The following is a 19,378-nucleotide window of genomic DNA, read 5'->3' on the forward strand; positions in this document are numbered from 1 at the left end:
GGCCCTCCCTCGGAGCAAGGGTCTCAACGTTGGCTGCAGAGTCCCACATCTGGGGAGCTTTTCAAAATTGTGATGCCATACCGTACCCCACAGCATGAAATCAGAATCTCTGAGGGCAGAACTGGACCAAGATATCAGTGGTTCTGCAAATGCAAGTAATTCTTGCCTAGGTTGGGTTGGTGTGAGGGGCCTGAGTGGATGCTGGGACTAATTCCTACCACTTCGGAAATCGACCAAAAGTACGTTGCAACTGTCTCTATCTAACAGTGTGTGTTTTAAGTGTATATGAATTAACATGAACGGTTACCTTTAATGTTACCAGCTCTGAAGTTTCCCTGACCGATCCAGCCACCAGGGCCTGCTCGGCCTGTGTTTCTCAGCCAGCGGCTCAGCTGCTGCCCCCACGGAGATTCCTGCTACCCCCTAGCCACCTGTGGCCTCCTGCTGTTGACTGCAGCTGGCTGCCCCACATTCCTTCCGGAAGCCTAATTGCACCGTGGGGGGTGTAGGCAGAAAATGAAACTGAAATTTTATCTTCCCGCAGAGCAGGGGTTCTCAACCCTGCCCACGCTAGAATAACCCTGGGCCATACTGCAGAATGGATCTGGGGCAGGGTCCATGCCTTAGGGGAGTTTTAAAAGCTCCCCAGGTGATTCTAATGTGAAATCAGAGGCGGTAAGATAAAATGAAACTTTAAAAATTATACATGTTTGTATTTTCATTGACATTTTCAGAAGTGGTTCTTAAAAATCATAAAAGGTGCTGTCGAGATGATAAAATGTAGACATGATTTTTTAGTATACATTTCAGGATTTTTAAAAATATATTTTAAAATATCCATATTCTCCCATCCCATACCTGGTATTTTTAGGGAGGCCAATGGGCAAAGTGAGGAGACACCCGAGCTGGATTTGGAGTACACCCTCTAGAAGGAAGTCAAGTAGGGCACTGTGGCAGTTAGGGCGAGGCTAGCTGCTGTAACAAATAAAACTAAAACGGAATTTGGTCCTCAGGTAACTGTGGGCCTTGGAGAGTAAGAGCTGCGGCCGCCTCTGCACAGTCGTTCAGATCCCCCACCTGTGGCTTCGAAGGTGGCCCTGGGGGCTTCTCCTGCGCCCACAGGGAGGGGGTGGGCGGGGCTTTGAGGGGCACGGCTGGGCGGGGCCAGGTGTGCACGGACTCCGTTGGCCAGAGTGCAGTCACGTGGCCACACACCTGTCCGGTGAGGGAGGCACACGTCCTGGTTGCTGTGCAGGTGCGCAGGGGGTGCTCCGGGCCTGGCGAGGGGCGCGACGCGGTGCGACAGCAGGCCCTGCTCCGAGACCTGGTCGCAGGAGCCCGCGGAGGTGAGGCGGTCGTCTGAAGGGTGTGTACTCTTTTCTTTCTTTTCTCCACAGATATCGCAAACGGCACCAGTTCCGGGGGGTACCGCCCACCTCCCAGAACCAAAGAAGTCATCATCAATGGCCAGACTGTGAAACTGAAATACTGTTTCACCTGCAAGATTTTCCGGCCCCCTCGTGCCTCTCACTGCAGCCTTTGCGATAACTGCGTAGGTGAGTAGCCGCCGCGCCCACGGTGCTCGCGGTGCAGGTGCGTGCCGGGCACAGGTGTCCTCGGCACCGACTGTGCTAACGGGAGCCTTCGCGACCGAAAACTCAGTGGTGACTATTTCAGCCCATGTGCCTGGGCCTAGATCCCGCTCCCCAGATTTCTTTCTTCTTTTACACCTGGCAGCACCCTAGGCCTTCTCCTCCCCCAGCACAGGCACCAGAGTGAGGGGTCCCTTGCTCCCCAGTGCCGCCAGAGCAGCAGGCACTTGAAGTAAAACCATTGCTCCCCCAGGTCTCTAGACTGTTCCAGGCCTGGCAGCACATGCATGGGACAAACTTTGTGCAGTTCTCCTCTCTCAACTCCTCAGCGGGCATGCAGAGCTGGGGCCTTGAATCCCACGGAAAGTAAAGGGGCAGAGCCCAGGAGACCCCCTCGTCTGTGGGCAAGAGTTAGGATGTTCACTCTTCCCAGATACCACCAAGACCTCCCCTCTCTGCCCACTGGCTTTCTCCAGGACCGACTAGGCAAACAGGCAGAAAGAACTGAGGGCACAGAGATCCCCACCTGTAAGAGTGGCCCTACCATTGACTCAGTGCAAGATAAGCTGGCACGGGTCCCCACACCTTGGAGTTATTTGGCAAGCACTTCCTGTCACTTCAGACGGAGAGCTGCTACCCACACCCACGGCCGTCTCCTTTCCCAGACTGACATTCCTTAGAGACAAGGTCGGCAAGGAGAGCAGAACACCCAAGTGACAGGAAGGGTGTTGGAAGAAAGGATGAAAGCTTCGCTATGGCCGGGGGGAGACCCACATTTCTTCAGCTCGGTAGCCCGCCTCTAGGGAAGGGACCAGGGATGTTCCTGGGGGAATAGGCATGGAAACCCCCTGTTGCCTCACGCCTGGAAGGACAGGAATACACCTCAGGCAAACGTTGTTTCCCTTAGTAACACATTATTGATGCCAGCACTCTGCTTGACCCTGAGAATTTATAGTGTCGGCCAGCAGTGGCTCACGCCTGCAATCCTAGCACTCTGGGAGGCTGAGGCAGGATGATTGCTTGAGCTTGGGAGTTCGAGACCAACCTGAGCAAGAGCAAGACCTCGTCTCTACTAAAAATAGAAAAAAATTAGCTGAGCATGGTGGCATGTGCCTGTAGTCCCAGCTATTCAGGAGGCTGAGGCAAGAGGATCACTTGAGGCCAGGAGTTTGAGGTTTCAGTGAGCTATAATGACATCACTGCACTCTAGCCAAGGTGACACCAAACTTTGTCTCAAAGAAAAAAGAATTTGTAGTCTCATTCTTGAGAAACTAAAATTTAATAATGTACTTCCTGCTGTGCAAAGCAGTCTTCCTTTTATTTGTCTTAAATTTACTTTATCTAACTTTAATAATCTACAGTTTGGTACAAAGTCCATGTTTTCCCTATCAGGCCTTGTCTTGGTTTTATTAACTTAGATAAATTACTTTTAGCCTTTGCCTCCCCAGTGGAACAGTGTGGAATGTATTCAGTTTCTCCCACGCAGTAAGGAGCCTGTGGTTAAGAGCTTGGGATCTGACGCTGGACGGCCTGGGTCCTGATACCAGCTGTGTGACTTAGACAAGCTGCTTGAACTCTCTGTGCCTCAGTTTCCTCACCTCTGTAGTGGGGCTGATAACAGTACCTACCTCGTGGGATGGTTGAGAAGTTAATAAGTTAACCCATGTAAAGTGCTTAGTGTAGTGCCTGGCATAGAGCACGTGCTCTGCTATTGCTGTTATTACTGCTGCTCCCTTGACATTTTTGATTGGCGTTTTTCTGGACAATGTCTTGATCTATGACAGCCCTCTGCAGATGTCATGACCAAAACTACACCTAGTCATTCATGTGGGGGCACACCAGGGTATCTACAAGGACACATGGCAGCCTTTGTTTGATTTCTGATACCCTTCCTAGTGACACCATCCCCAGTAGCCATCCCACACCCATCCTGGGGACACTTCTAAGCCCAAGTGTCACGGTGGCTTAAATATCTTCAGGGCAATGATCTATATATAGGGATTCTCAGGACCCTTTCTTGGGTTGTAATTTTGACCACCCAGCCTGTTGTATGATGGAATAGTATGTAATCTACATTTGTCCACATAAACTCCTTTGTTATTTTGCATGCCTTCCCCTGGAGGTCTAGTTTGCATTCTCATAGGGAGTGTTATCTACAAACCTGAAGAGTTTACTGAGTACTTCTCTTTATTTGTAAAAAATTTTTAAGCATCTCTAGACAGCCCAATTTTTCCATTCATTCATCCTGTGTCCTGTCTTTAGGCTAGATTTTTAATCATTACAAAAATTTTCTTGTCCATCTCTAGTGACTTATTTTAAAATTCCATTTGGATTGGGAATTTAGACACTTTCTGAAAGTTCATATAATCACTCGCATGTGTTCCCTCCATTGCCCACAGGTGTACATGTCCCTTAAAGAACTCTGATGAATTAGTTGTAAAATCCCCTTACCAAAATTATATATGCCTTTCCCCAGTTGACAGTGTACTTCTGCCTTAGGATGACTGTGTAAGATAGTATTCTATCTTACAGACTCTGCCGGCCATGAAACCAGGAGTCCTCAGTCTGTAGTAGCCAGGAGCCAGGCTTGCACTTTTCTGGCAAAGTCACAGTGGGCACCCAGCATCCACAAGCAAGCGTGGCGATGTTCGTAAACGAGAGACCCAGAGCAGCAAAGGGGAAGGAGAGGGAGTGAGAAAGCGTGATGTCGGGGCGGGAGGAGGAAGATTGCAGCCAGGAGCACAACACCAGCAGCGGCGTCGGTGTTGCTCGGTGGCCCAGGCTGGCTCTGGAGGACCCGTGAGATGAAGTAGCCTGTGGTTGATTTACAATAAAGCAGCCCACATCATTCCTGGAAAGACCACACAGTTATTCAAACTTCCATAGCTTCGGTTTTCCAGCTAATTATGTGACAGCTGGGCCTTTGGCGTGACCAACGAGCAGAGGAGCGAATGCAGAGGACCCTCTGCGTTCAGGAAAACAGAGTGTAAGGCCTGTGTGCTGTCTCCCCCTGGGAAGTGTAATTGCAGAGTTTGCCACTGTTTTATTTTTAGATCGAAAGTTTTTACTGAAAGTATCCTACTTTTTGCAGTAAGGGGAAAAGTACAATGGTGTCCTGAAAGCCAAGGTTGGAATGTGTAATTTCCCTCTCCTTATAATGAATGGGTTTGAGTTGGTGCTTTCCAGGTACAATATATAAATGTCCCTTTGCATTGGGAGAGGAGAGAGGAAAAATGCAGCTTCCCAGGCAGTTCGGAAGAGTAATTATCTTTGTTAAATAAGTTTGAAGTGAGAGCAAAGTCGTGGAGGCTTTGCATTTCTAGTGGGGGACTGAGGGAGGAGCTTTCTTGGGGAGCAAACTGGTGCAAATACAGAGCTGGTTAGCAGAGCCTAGTGGTTGGGGACCTGGCTCTTAGGACACACAGACCAGGGCTGAATCCTCGTCCTGTTGTTGAGTGATGCTGGAATCTGGGCATGTTATCTGAACACTCCGAACTGTTCCCACATCTGTAAAATGGGATGATCCTAGTGCTACTTTGTAGGTTTCTGTTAAAGATTACGTGAGATAGTGCCCACCGCAGCACACAGCACAGGCCTGGCACATACCAAGGGGTCAGTGGGCACTTGCCGTTGACGTTCTCATCAGTAACGAGATTGCTGCCGCCGGTGCTCCCAGTGACTGATCAAAACAAGACTTGTCTTCACAAAGCAATAGGAGTAGCCTGTTATTCTGTAATCTGGTAGGATTTAGATGATCTGATCCTTTTCTAGAAAGCAGTATTCTCTCTCTTTCTCTCTCAATTTCTATCTCTCTCTCTGAAGCTTTCTCTGTTTCTCTCTAGTTCTTTCTTGCTGTTGTCATCAAATCACTTCTGCACAGTAGGAGCAGAATATTTAGGGTTGTTTGTTCATCCAGGCAATCTTTGAGGTTATTAAATATTTTTGAACAACCAACCGCTGGGGCCATGGTGCTGCCCCTGCTCTCACGTCCTCACATCCCTCGGATCATTCACGTAAGAGAAACCAAAGAGCTGAAAATCAAAACGTGGCCTTGTGAGGTCCTCTCAAACTCACTGTGTACGTGTTAAAGCCTCACGTGCGTGCCCACCACCTTTCCCCTACCGGGTGGGCCCTACAGGGGAAGTCCATCCTTTGGTAGGCCCTGGCCAGTGTCGGGACAACCAACAGCAGCTCTCACCAGGATACAACTGAAACTCGTAATAAAAAGGGACTTACTTGAAATTAATTTAAACACACTCCGTGGACAAACTAATAAGAAAGTTTGGTAAATACTAAGATGAAGCATCTCGAACATTTGCAAACCAGTTACACAAGAGTCTGTCCAATTTTGCCCAGATGGAGGCAGCTCAGCCCAGAGGCTGAGAAGTGGCCTCTGGAGGCAGCCACAGCCCCCTGTCTGGGCAAGGGGACTCTCTCTGTGGCTATGATGCCACATCTGGACAAGCTGTGAGGACAAAGGAAATAGCTCATAAAGCCCCAGGCTGTGCCGGCCTCCGCCCTCGCACAGGGCGTGCCCTGGTTCCGATGTCTTCTGTCCCCTCTGTCATTTCTGGTATGGGTGGCGCAAAGAACCTCCAGATATGCTCTGCAGGGACTGCGTGTCCAGACACATGTATTTGCTGGGGCTTTACCACCCCATTTAAATCCATATAAACTCCCTTTCTCATTGCTCCTCTTCTCGCTTGCTGTGCTTGTCTCACCTGGGCACCCCGCACTCTGCCTTCTGCCCACAGTGTCTTGCCCCTGCTGCTCTCACTGCTCCCTCACGTGTGGGTTTCGAGCCCAGGCCACAGGTGCCTTGTGTGCTGCGGGCGTTGCTGTGGCCGTGCCTTAGAACCCAGCCTCTGCTTCACAGGTGTGCTCAACGTCAAGAGGTTTGACGTGGCAGAGGTTTGGCATTGCAGCTGCCTTCCAGGGTGGGTGTCACTCTGGAATTTCTTCTTAACTATTTGGGTATGGCAAGGGGGCCATTGATTTCCCATAGGAAAGCATGTTGTTTGAGGGGGATGAGGGGAGCCGACGTTTACTGAGCATCTATGTGTCAGGCACCGTGAGAGTAACGAGGTACGTTGAAATCAAAGAGTCTCCGGGGGTCATTATTAAGAGCAGACCAAAGAGAACTCAAAGCAGAAAGCATTATCCTTATCATATTACACGGGTCAAGAGAGTCATTTTATATTGGAAAAGAGTATAATTAAAAAGCCATCAACATTTGCATACCAAAATATATACAGTAAAAATTGTTAGAAAATGCCAGGATAATTGGGTATAGACACAATGCTAGTGAGAAACGGCAGCATGCTTCTGTTTTTGATGTCTCAGGTCAACAAACCACAAGTAAGAAAATAGGGGATTCCAATATATAACTAATAAATATATGTTGAACTTTGTTTCTACAAAGTGTGCTTGACTGTTTTCAACTATTCATGGAACATTTACAAAAATGAATCATATGAGGCCAAAAAAATTCCCAACTTCCTAAAAGCAGTTATTGTCCTGACCATGTCATCTGATGACACAATAAAGCTAGAAATCAATTATAAAGATATAAATGCACAAACATAACCAGTTGTAATGTTTTTAAAGATGTTTTTCATAACTCTTGCATGATAGGAACTTCAAAACTGCACTTGTGGAATACTTAGAAAATGGCAACAAGAAGAACAATGCGAAAGAAAACTATGCAGTTCAGAATTCTATTTAATAAAGCCTAACCCCAAAAATAGTTAATCTAATCAGAAAAGGAATTGATTGGAAGACTGTCAGGTTGCTGGTAGAATCAACAAGAAGGCTGGAGAACCAGGCTCAGAAGCCAGGCAGAGCCAGAGGAGGCTGGGTGGCCAAGCACAGCCAGTCACACCTGCAGGAGGATGTTGCCGGAAGTCCCACTGAGTTCTCTCTGCTGCTGCCATCAACTTAAACCGCCGGCTCTGTCTGTGAGCACCACAGCTCTGGATTCAGAGATCTGGGTGAGAGCCCAGGGCCTGTTTCCTTTCCACGCCTAGCAGCTGGCAAGCGGGGAGGTGACTGCCCCACTTACAGCTTCCATGATGGGGGTGGAAGGTCAGGACCCTGCCTCCCACCTATTTTGGGATTCTCCCCAAACAGGAAGTTTACTTGGGTGGTAGACAACCAGTGAAATAAAATGTTTCTGAAAGTCTAGTACAAAAAACAAAGCTGAACTTAGAAGCATATAAATGAACAAGGCATCCATCTCCAGGAGGTAGAAAAAGAGTAAAATGAACTTAAGGGAAACTGGAAGAAAACAGTGACCTAGACAAGAGAACAATCAATATGATGCCAAATCTAATTCTCCGGAAAATAAACAGCCAAGAGATAAGCCTCTGGGAAGACAGAAAGAGAGAAATAACAAGAAAGTGGAAAGAGCAGATTCAAACGAGACCAACATAGGTGAAATTTTTTGTAATTATTGGGAAATACGATGTTTTGTATATTGTATAACTGTATACCAATTGATTTAAATCTCAGTGAAACATGGTTTTTTAGGAAATTGGCCAAAGAATGAGTAGAAAACTTGAAAAGATTACCAGCTGTGAAAAACTGAGGAGTCTGATGGAGAATTATCTAAGAAAGGGGCCGGACCCGACAGTTTCACTTCCTATGTTCTGAATAGTGTTTCAGAGCTTAGAAAAGGTTGGACGGTTTTTCAGCTCGTTTCACCAAGATAGTATAACCCTAACACCAAAACCTGACAGAAATAACATGCCAAACAAAAAAACATCTCATTTATAAATATATGTAAAAAGCCAACATGGAGACATAGCAAATTTAATCAGTATGATAAAGGAATTAGGTACTGTGACAGAGAAAGGTATATTCCAGGAGTGTAATTTTTTTAATGTTATCAAAACTATTACTGTGTCAGTAGGTCAAAGGACAAAAGGTGTATTTGGTCAAGATAATAGGTATTAAAAAGGGATTCGATAAAATGTGGCATGCATTTCTAACTCCAGAACTCAGTGAACCAAGATTGGGGTATGCTGGGCAAGACCTCCCCCGCCACCGCCATGTTACTTCAGTGGTTATGTCACCTTGCTTGGCAAAAGGGACTTTGCAGATGTCATTAAAGGTGACTAATGAGCTATAAAATAGATTATTCCAGATTATCCAGGGGCCCAGTGTAGCCATAAGAGTGTTTAAGAGCAGAGATGGAGAGACGCAAGCGGGAGACAGATGCCACGTGCCTTTGCTGGCCGCAAGGTGGAGGGAGCCACGCGGAAAGGACGAGAAGGAAATGAATCCACCACCAGCTCAGAGCTTAGGAGAGGACCTCGGCTCTGGCTGGAGCTGCACCCCTGGCCCATGCCTGGGCCTTACCCTGATGAGACCCTGGGCAGAGGATTCAGTCTCTTCTTACTGGACTTCGACACACAGAAACTGTGAAGTAATAAATTTGTGTTGTTTGAAGCCCCCACAGTTGTGGTGATTTTCTATGCAAAACTATTGCTCTGCAACAGAAAACTAATACAGAAGAATATTCCTTTAACGTTATCTTTAAAAAGCAAAAAAAAAAAAGGTAACATTCTTTATATTAAAACACCAAAGTGATTTACATTAAAGTTAGGAGCAAATTAGGATGTCCACTGTCATTACTAGTATTCAACATTAACTTTTCTAATTAATGTGGTAAAATAAAAATAAATTCATATAACTATCAAAAAAGAGAAAAAAATATCCTTTTTTTGTAGATTATAAGAATATCAATAATAACAGTACCAACAGACATTAGAGCTAGTTTTTTTAAGTATAGTAGGTTTATTCATCACCAAATAATTACAGTAAAATAGTTTACCATATATCGGTTAGGAATCATAACAGAAATTAAGATACATACTTGCCACACATTTATTTATGAATTCAATGCAGTATGAGTCAGGGGACAAGATAAAATAACTGAGTTTAATTAAAAGAATCAGCAAGCTGGCTGGGAGTGGTGGCTCACGCCTGTAATTCCAAAACTTTGCCAGGTCGAGGTAGGAGGGTGGTGTGAGGTCAGGAGTTTGAGACCAGCCTGGGCAACATAGTGAGACCCCTGCCTCTACAAAAAATAGAAAAATTAACAGGGTATGGTAGTGTACATCTGTAGTCCCAGCTACCCAGGAGGCTGAGGAAAGAGGGTGGCTTGAGCACAGATGTTTAAGGTTGCAGTGAGATATGATTTGCACTCTAGCCCGGGTGACAGAACAAAACCTTGTCTCAAAAAAAATAAATAAATAAAAATAAGCAAGCAATAATGCAGGGAAACATGCATTATTAGATAGTATTAAGTGCAAAGTATGTTATCGTGGGATTTGGTAGGGCTTGGCTCCAGCCTGGGTTCAGGATCAGGGCTTCTCTTCAAGTGTCAATCTGGGACCCAGGCTGAAGGGAGAACAGCTACCTCTGGTGGGTCACCGGACCATGTGGTGGGAGCCAAAACATGCAGTGCCTGTCATGACCTCTGCTTAGGGCAGGTCTGCGAAGACTCCACTTCCCAATCAAGGCCTGTGACCATGCTGAATGTCACGGGGCAGGGAAGGGTTCTCCACCCAAAAAGGGAGCAACGTGAATATAGTCAGTCCTCCTGTCCATGGGTTCTGCATCCATGGATTCCACCAACCGTGGATCGAAAATATTTTTTAAAAAATATTGCATCTGTACTGAATGTGTACAGACTTTTTTCTCATCATTATTCCCTAATAACGACATGGCATTTACATTGTATTAGATATTATAAATAATCTAGAGATGATTTAAAGTGTATGGGAGGATGTGCATAGGTTGTGTGCAAATGCTACACCACTTTATAGCAGGGACTTGAGCATCCTTGGGTTTTGGTATCCAGGGGAGGTCCTGGCACCAGTCCCCCACGAACACTGAGGGACAGCTGTGTTTACTGAAATAATGGTCTGTCACATGAAAAGAGATTGGAAGATCCAAGATCAGTCACTGTCTAAGAATCAGTTGTGTGTCTGATTCACCTTTTTAACTCATGCAGTGCCTGACAGTAGATGCCCAGTGATCAGTTGTTGACTTCAGTAGCCTGGAATCAAAATTGGCCTCCAGAAATGGATTTGGGAGTTAGGAAGGCAAAGGATGGAACATACCTCACCAGCTCTTCTTCCAAGATATTTGTGGCTACATCGGCCGATCCAGCTGCTCTCTGTAGGGTGTCGGCAGTAAATGTTTCACAGAATTCCACCCACTATTTGTAGGAGTTGGGCAGAACTGAGCTGTAAAGGCTGGAAACTTTGATAGTGAATAATAACCAGTGTGCTTCAGTTTTGAAAACTTAATACACGTTTGTACATTTAAAATAAATCTGTGAAAATAATTTGGTTTTTTGGAATAGGTTAAGTTTTTATTTTTAAAAAGGTTGAAAAGTATTTTAAATAAAGGACTAACTGAAATGGGAAGATTATTTTTGGAAAAGAAAGAAAAATGTTTATTTAACAATCCAGTAATATACCTATGGAAATGTAATTATTATCGTTTTTGATTAAAGAAGTGAAATGAACACCTAGAAACAATTTGTACTAAAATAGCTCTTTCATTTTTATGGTGCTATCTTATATTAAGTGTGGCTTTTTACTCTTGGAGGTCGTTCTCTCCGTTACCTCCTTTGCTTCTCACAGCCAGCCCAAGCAGTCGTCAGGGTGGAAAGCGTCACCACCGTTTGGTGCGGGACAAAGGTCCAGGAAGGGTGGAGACTTGCCCGCTATCAGTCAGCAAGGCTAGAACCAGAGGCAGCCTCCAGGCCCTGTGTGGAGGTTCAGAGACTGCAGACTTAGAGAGGGACGCTCAGCTGGGCCCGAGAGTGGGCAGGCAGCGTGTGGACAAGTAAGATCTTAACTTGTGGGAAAAGGTAGCAACTTCTACCCCAGCCTGTTGTTCATCCAGCAATTAGTGTCCACCACAACTGAGGCTCTGTATGTGGGCACTGGGTGTGGGGAGTGGGCCGTGCACGAACAGTGGGAAGATGAATCACACATATCCCCAGCCTCTAAAAGCTCGTAAAGACTCCAGGAGGCGTGAAGAAGGTAACTGTCTGGTACAATCCAGTAGGGCCCCTGCAAAGGCATAAATAAGCTCAACTTGCTAGCTCTTGCCCCAGGATATATGTGTAAGTACTTTAAATTGTAAAAAATTATCTCATATATATATATATATGTATGTATGTATGTATGAAGATTGTATTACCCTCCTGAAATCGTGCTACCTGAACCTCTGAGTTTTCCGTATCACAGAGGCTCTCTGTACCTTGGGTTGGGCCTTCTCCTCCTCAGGGTTCCTGGGAGTCCTATAAGATCTAGAGAAAGAGTTTAATGAGGTGAGCTGCATACTTGGATTAGAAGGTACCAGAAGTGTGATGGAACTCAGCAATTTGAGTGGAAATGTTAAATGATCTGCCCCGATGGCCCGGACAGTTGCTTCGAGGGCAGACAGATGGGGTCTGTGGCCCTGGTGCAGACGTGCCCCTTACTCCCGGGCCCGACTCTCCTCCGAGGGCCTGACCTGACCTGGGTACCATGAGTGGAATTCAGGGAGTCTATGAATTTGGAGGGGAAACAATTAGATCTTTATTTCCACTAACTTCTAAATGAAATTGAGTATTCCCTGTAATTATGAGTATAGGCTACACACTAGTGTTTGTCACCACTAGAAACTACAGATACTTTCATGTGACATTACAGTTATTGCATAGATCTCAGAATAACATTTATACTTGTTACTACTTTGAAATCACAGTAGTTGATAAACCATACATAGATCTTATTAGTTACCGTATTAATAAATGAGCATGTATTTTACTGTATCATAATGTCAAAATTATTTTGAAAACAGTATTTCTTTTTTTTCCCCTAAAATATGGAAGGCTTCACGAATTTTCGTGTCATCCTTGCACAGGGGCCCTGCTAATCTTCTCCATATTGTTCTAATTTTAATGCTGCCAAAGTGAGCACCTATATTTCTTTACTACTGCTTTCTTTTGTGTTTTCTGTATTTAAAACCATTCAGGAAAGGAGTCCATGGGCCTCACCAGACTATTGAAGGGTTCATGGCACACAAAGTTAGGAACTTCTGCTCAAGTCTTGTTTAGACTCTTAAGTTGTTAGAAAACAGACTCCTTAAGATGACAAGTAACATCATCTCTCCACCCCACCAGAGGATTTGTGTTGATTTTTTTTAAGTGATGTACAATAACATTTCTTTCAAGAATGCCATTTTAAAAAGCTCTTTTTAAAAAAGGAAACAAACTACGCTGTGCTCATTGTTCTTCCTTCCTCCCTTCCTTCCTCTTTTTCTGTCTGGACCTAAACACAGGTGGGCAACAAACACGGGCCAGGAAGGCGGCCCTGAGCCACCCGCGGGTATGGCCTGCTGAGCCTGGTGTTCAGAGGAGCTCTCAGTGGTTTTCCGGGAGCACCTGTTTAACCCTTTCATTACAAAGAAGGGAAGAGGGAGGGCAGGGGCAGGACGACGTCCGAGGTCTGTGAAGTGGGCCCCTCCCAGCGCTCTGGGTTTTGGGTAAACAGAACCCATCTTAATGGCTATTTGAACATTGCTGGACCTTCATTCCCTCCCACTGTTCCTGTCTCAGTCCCTTTTTATGTCACAAGGAAATATTAGGAAGAAAAGAACCCTGAGTGTAGTTAAAGAAATTAAAACCCTCTCAGGAAAGATAATAGAATATTTGCAATATTGTCTTAAATTCAAAGCAACTATGGTTTCCAAGCTCCACATGGGTTTTATGATGGTTTGTATCACGTACCTTTCTGCTGAAAGTTGGCAGAAATAAGCTGGTGTCACAGAGCACAGTCCTGGCTCTTACGAGTTAAATTCACAACAGTGTGGTAGCGGTGTGCCGTTTGTCACAGGGTAGAAGGAACTAGTTTTCTACCAAGTGGTTTGTGCCTCAAAAGCGATTGCTTACTACTGACTGATTTATGGGTTTGTTTTTCACCAGTGAATTGGAAAAAAATGCATTTTTTCCACCTTTGATCATGCTGATGCTTTGCTGCAGGACAGGAAGTCGCCAGTGTGTGTGCAGGGAATTACTGTGACACCGTGCTCCGGGGAGCAGCGGCTTCTAGGCTAACAGCCCTTTAGTGCTGTACCCACGGCCAGTGAGCACTTTGCGTTCACCTGCGGCAGCTTACAATAAACACGAGGACTCAGGAACAGTGAGATCAGCTCGTGCGAGCCAGGACTGAGCACCGCCTGCGCCAGGCTGCGCAAGGCTAGAGGGAACGCGAGAGGCGGTGGGATGGATGTGACAATGGTGCTGGAGACGAGAGGCCTTGGGCGGGCCGAGGGCAGCCCACACTGGACAGAGGGGCCCTCGGCTGGCACTGCAGAAGAGGCTCCCCGGTAGGGTGGGGGGGACCCAGGATGAGCAGAGGACGCTGGCCAGGCCAGGAGAGAGAGCCCACAGGCATCCAGAGCACTTCTTTAATCCAGAATGTTTCCCCGTTGCCAACACGATCGCCCCTCTTTTTCGCCTGGCTCCGGACAGTCTACAACGTGGTGGTGAATGGGGTGGGTTGTTTAAAGGTCTTAAACGAAAAGCGTTGCAGTGCACCACAAAGGAGGAGCCCATTTTCCACTCTGCTCTAAGCAGTGAGTGTCTTTCCCCTCTCCCGGGGCCACAGAACAGAGAACAGAGGAAGTGCACAGGCACCGACCGAGGCGTGCCCCGAGGAGGAGGCAAGCCTTCCAAGAGAGCCCAAGGACAACAGCAGGACTCGAGGCCGGACTCGGCAAGCGCCGAAGCCAACGTGGGTAGCAGTAAGAGCCTCGTGATGTCAAGGGGAACACGCAGGGGGACCCCAGAGGTGGATCCAACGCGGTGGACCGGCGTTGGCTCTCCTAGGCCTGGCTAACAATGTCAGCAGTTCCTTGGGGACAAAGAACTAGGAAGTAACCTAAACATGCTTTTTGGAAGTTTTGCCCATAACTTGGTAGGGTGAGTCCATCCATCAGAGTCCACCACAGAGGAGGCTGTGGACACTCCCAACAAAATCCTTTGCTAGCATCAGAGAGGCCCGAGCAGCGACCCCGCCCACTTTAATACTGGGACGCAGGTAGCTGCGCCGGGCAGACCTGGCCAAGACCTGAGCCAAGAACTTGGACCTGGAGTGGGAACAGTCACACTGCACATCCCCCATGAAGTTTTAATGAGCCTATTTTGTCTCAATGGGCCACATATTTCAGGGCCCTGTCAGTCACCCCGTGGTCTCACAACAGCCCCTGGAGGCAGGGATAGAGGGAGAGGTGCACGAACAAATAAGAAAAGACAGGGCCAAGTTGGTGCACACCCTGGAAAGCAGGGCTCTTGCCAGAGCCGGTCAGAGAGGCCTTGGTCTCGGACCCTGCACTTGCAGGATTAAAGCTTGGGTCTTGTACCGAGGACAGCGCCACCCCTTTGGAACAAACTCATGTCGGCGGAGCTCTCAACCTGAATGTACAAAGCCGGAACGCAGATTTGTTCATTTCCAACAAACGACTGCTCACCTCATTGTCTCGAGGACCAGTGATCTCCCACCATGCAGAGCCAGCCTGTTCTCTGCCTGCAGTCAAGCTACTGGGGCAGCCAGCTCATAATCAGAGTCTCGGTTTACAGATGTAGAATGAGAAATAGGACTGTCCCTGTGTGGTCGGCCCTGGAGGACTTCCTGGGCACTTTGGTCAGGTATTCTCATTGCAAGCCTGGGAGCCGTGCATGTGTACACTTTTAAAACGTGGTTTGTTAGAGGAGCTTAATAATTTAAAATAATGCATTAAAGTACATCTTAAAGTGTATGGTGTCTTTTTTTATTCCGTGCATTTATTTATTTATTTAAACTGTATGTCTGACCAAAAAAAATGAGACTACATGTCTAAATACAAGTTTATGGAAAGAGCATCGCACACCAAAGGAAAGTCTCAACAGCAGAATTTCTGGGGCCCCAGAGCACATTTTTATCCTGTCCTGGATTTGTCAAGGATGCTCAGTGTCAGTGCACGTTGCAGAGGCCGCTTACAATGCAAAGGTAAATTTGTGCCTGCGGGTGGATCTGAGCCAGCAGAGGAAGGTGACCTCTGGCCAGCGCTTCCCTCATTTCTGCCTGGAGTCGTCAAGCTGCAGCTCAGCTTTAAAAATACTTTCCTTCCATACCCAGAAAAGCCACAGGCCGTTCTTCATGAGTGTCTGTTTCTGTTTGTCGGACTCTCCCTGCATGTGCATCTTCTGTGACGGGCTCTGTCCCTTCCTGTCTGTGTGGGTCCTGGCTTTGCGTCTCCAGGAAGCGTGTGCTGTCCTCGTGCTGTAGCCACCTTTGTCTCTGCATTTTAGCTCTCTCTCAAGGAAAAAGAAAGGGATATTGTTTTTTTGGCTCTATGGACTGGGTTAGTGTTCTCAACAGGAAAAAAAAATAGTTTCCTTCACCCAATCTAAACTAAATAAAACTCATAGCCCCCACCCTCAAACCTTCCAGAAGTACAAATTTAAAATTTCAGACTCCAAGAGAAATGTTAATTTTTAAAAATTAAGTCTGGTTGGGAACGAGTAATCCTGCTCTAGTTCTGGGAGGACAGAAGTGACATCATTGAAAACTGTCCACTCTACGGATATGGGAGGGCCTGTCATGTGCCAGCTACGAATTTGAATAAAAAAAATCTGTTTTACTACAACTCACAGTATAAAATGCATTTTACATCGGGAACCAATGTCACAATACGCCGATGAAACGTCATGAAGCAGTACTTACCTTTACCACATGAGACGCCTTGATACTTTCCATTGTTTTGTTTTGTTTTTAATGCTGGTCATGACCAACTGAATTAATTTCATGACTTGCTGCTTGATCATAACCTGTAGTTTTAAAAACCCTGGAATAAAGTGTAGGGAAACAGCTCCTGTTCCAAGTAGGAGACGAGTTCTGGGAGTTATGCAGGGTTGAGCCCAGCGTGCCCACCCGCACGTGGCCGGGATTTCAGGGTGTACACCTCCAGGGCCCCGAGGGTGGCACACTGAGCACGCCACACAGTAGGTGGGCACCTGTTTGCCTGCCTTCTTAGAACAACTCAATTTTAAAAGAGTCATTGAAATAAGGTATTGCAATTTCTATGAACTAAACCAACAAATAGGTCGAGCATTCTTAACCCGGGCTCTAAGAACAGGCTTCAGGTACGTGAAATGTGATGTGAGCACATAAGGATGGGAGGAGGACAGGAGTTTTCATCAGATTTTCAAGGTATTAGGGAATGAAGAAAAGGTTAAGAACCATTGCCCTAGGTTACAAGTGGAGTTTCTGATATTCTTAGGAAACAGTGGTTTTAGCATTTGTGGCTGTTCCTCTGGTGGCCCTCCTGGTAGCGTGTCCTTCTTCTTTCTTTAACCTTGTTCCCCTCACACCCTCATCCGGCCAGCCTCACCAAGCTAGCAGAAGGGCAGCCCCCGGCACCACTGGCCAACCTGTCTGGGCTTGGCGGCTCTGGAGCGCACCGCCCCACCCCTTCCTTCGGTGGGAGTGAGGGAGGCTTTCTCTGTTTGCCCCAAAGCCCTCCGTGTGGAACAGGATGCTGGCTACTCTCAGGTTTAACTCCTAGGTAATCACAGCTTCCTCGCTCTCTGTTGTTCTTAGAAGCCCTGTATACATCCTTGCAGAAGATCCAGTGGATTCTCTGAACGCTAATCTGCCACAAATGAGAAAATCGCATTCCCAGGCCATAAAACCAGGCAGTTAGGGCCGGCGTTGTGGGTGTGCAGCCTGCACCCTCACGCAGGGGCCAAGGTTGATTTCATGTTCTGCTATCACCAGCTTGAAATTCTTAATCACTTTTTAATAAGCTGCCCCATATTTTCATTCTGCAGTGGGCCCCTAAATGACCCAGCCAGTCCTGGTCATTAGACAGACCATTTTGCCTGTTCTTCTGAGTGCCTTTGTTTGGAAAAGTGATTAAAGACCTACTGAGCAGACCACAGTGATTCGGTAGAGGGCTGCACACTTTACATAAACAAGAAACAAAAAACAATACTCTATGTTTAGTGTCTAAGAAGTGTGCACAGACCCGAGGCTGCTGGTAGGAGTATTTATAGAATATTTTATAGTTTCTAAGTGCTTTTAGAGCCACCAGTCAGCTTTGGGCCTAACCTGGGTCTGTGAGAGCACCAGTCCGTATAAATTCTTTATTTATAGAGTTTCTGCTGTTGGGCCTGCCTGCACTTCCTCATTTTATGTAGGTAGACACGATTGACTTACTTCAATTCTTGAAAAGTTTTATGTAAACATAGAATCATAGTATTTGAGTTGGAAAGAGCCTTTTAGAGCACATCCAACTTGTTGAGGCCCAGAAACCTGCCCAAATCACATCACTAAGTTGGTGAAAGGCCAGGACCCAAATCCAGGTCCTTCAACTTCGAGTCCAGTGTCCGGCCAGCCGTGCGCCGCTGTGCTGGCGTTCCGTGACCGCACACCACCCCACACTAGGAACTTGACTTGGGGCTGCTCCGAGTCATTACAGTAAACATTTACAAACTAGCTGGAAATTTTGTTTATGGTTGTTGTAAGCAAGCAGTGGCCCATTTTAGAAAAGGAAAAATCATGAGGAAACTCAATATACGAAACAGACATAGGTCTAACTGCTGTAGTTCAAGGGGAAGAACAGGTGAGAGATGAGGGGGGAGCTTCCCAGCACCTGAGGAGCTCGGTTGGGAAACCCAGGCTTTGGACGCTAGGCTCCGCGAACACATCAGGGTGCAGCCAGCGAGCGGGGAGTGCGGCCGCAGGAGCCAGAGGGCTGGTGAAGGGAGGTCTCGTCTCATTTGCACTGGAAGGTCCCTCTGGCAACAGTGGGGGACACCCTCAAGGGGGACGGAGGATGTTACAGCAGTTCGTGCACCCGGGGATAAGAGCAGGCACCCTGCAGTGGCCTTCAGGACCGGGGAGCTGAGGATGGGGAAGATCAGAAACACAGTCAGCAATTCCCACTGACCACGTGGGTGTGAGGGCGGGTGGGGGCCAGGACAAGAAGCCAGTGCATTCCCTACCATGGGCCACTAGAGGCAGGGGGCTGCTGCAGGTGACTTCTGGGTGTCCAGCGCCCCTTCTACCTGCCTGAGTGTGGCTTTGCTTCTGTTCCATATCGAAAATTGGGGCAGCCAGGACTAATCCCAAGAGAACTGGACTGAGCCACGAGGGCCCCTGACAGAGCCCTGGACAGACCTCAAACTGGGATGTCAGAGCAGAAATGCCCCAGGGTCTTCTGGCCGCTGCCCACCTTTTACAGATGGGCAGCTGAGGACCATGAGAAATAGGAGCAGCCTCGTGAATAGACACCATCGTGGCGAATCCGTCAGAGTGCACGCAGGCGGCGGCAAGAGGGAGAGCCTTTGCCTGTCCTACTCTCCCGTCTAACATCTGTCTCTGCGATCTTGTCACAACGCAGGCATTCGTGTGTGTATATTTATTTACCAGATGAGACATAACATGAAAAAGCACCTTGAAGATTATAAAGTACAGCTGGCTTTAATTTTAATACTATTAGTAATGAAATTGGGTCTCCAGTTTCAACTTAGAAAAATGAAATGTCTCAGAAGTTTGGTAGGGGCCTCATTCTTTCTGAATTTTTAAACAAGAGTTCTACTTGGACACACCACAGTTTGCTTGTCAGGGAACTAGCCTCTCCATCCACGAGCCACGGGGTCCTGCTCACAGACACGGCTCTCTCACTGCGTGATGTGGATTCTTTGCCACAAGGTCACAGAAACGCATTTACCTCGG

General features: G+C 47.0%; 1 protein-coding gene across 1 annotated transcript in view; it reads left to right on the forward strand.

Moving 5' to 3' along the window:
- ZDHHC14 (zinc finger, DHHC-type containing 14) overlaps positions 1-19,378 on the forward strand; it is a 251,495-nt gene that overhangs the window by 188,510 nt on the left and 43,607 nt on the right. Inside the window, exon 3 of the mRNA XM_012646807.1 lies at positions 1,398-1,556. Coding sequence (XP_012502261.1) covers positions 1,398-1,556 — 159 coding nt within the window. The remainder of the gene's footprint in view (positions 1-1,397; positions 1,557-19,378) is intronic.

This window comes from Propithecus coquereli, unplaced genomic scaffold, assembly GCF_000956105.1.
Source record: "Propithecus coquereli isolate 6110/MARCELLA unplaced genomic scaffold, Pcoq_1.0 Scaffold25, whole genome shotgun sequence".
Lineage (NCBI taxonomy): Eukaryota > Metazoa > Chordata > Mammalia > Primates > Indriidae > Propithecus > Propithecus coquereli.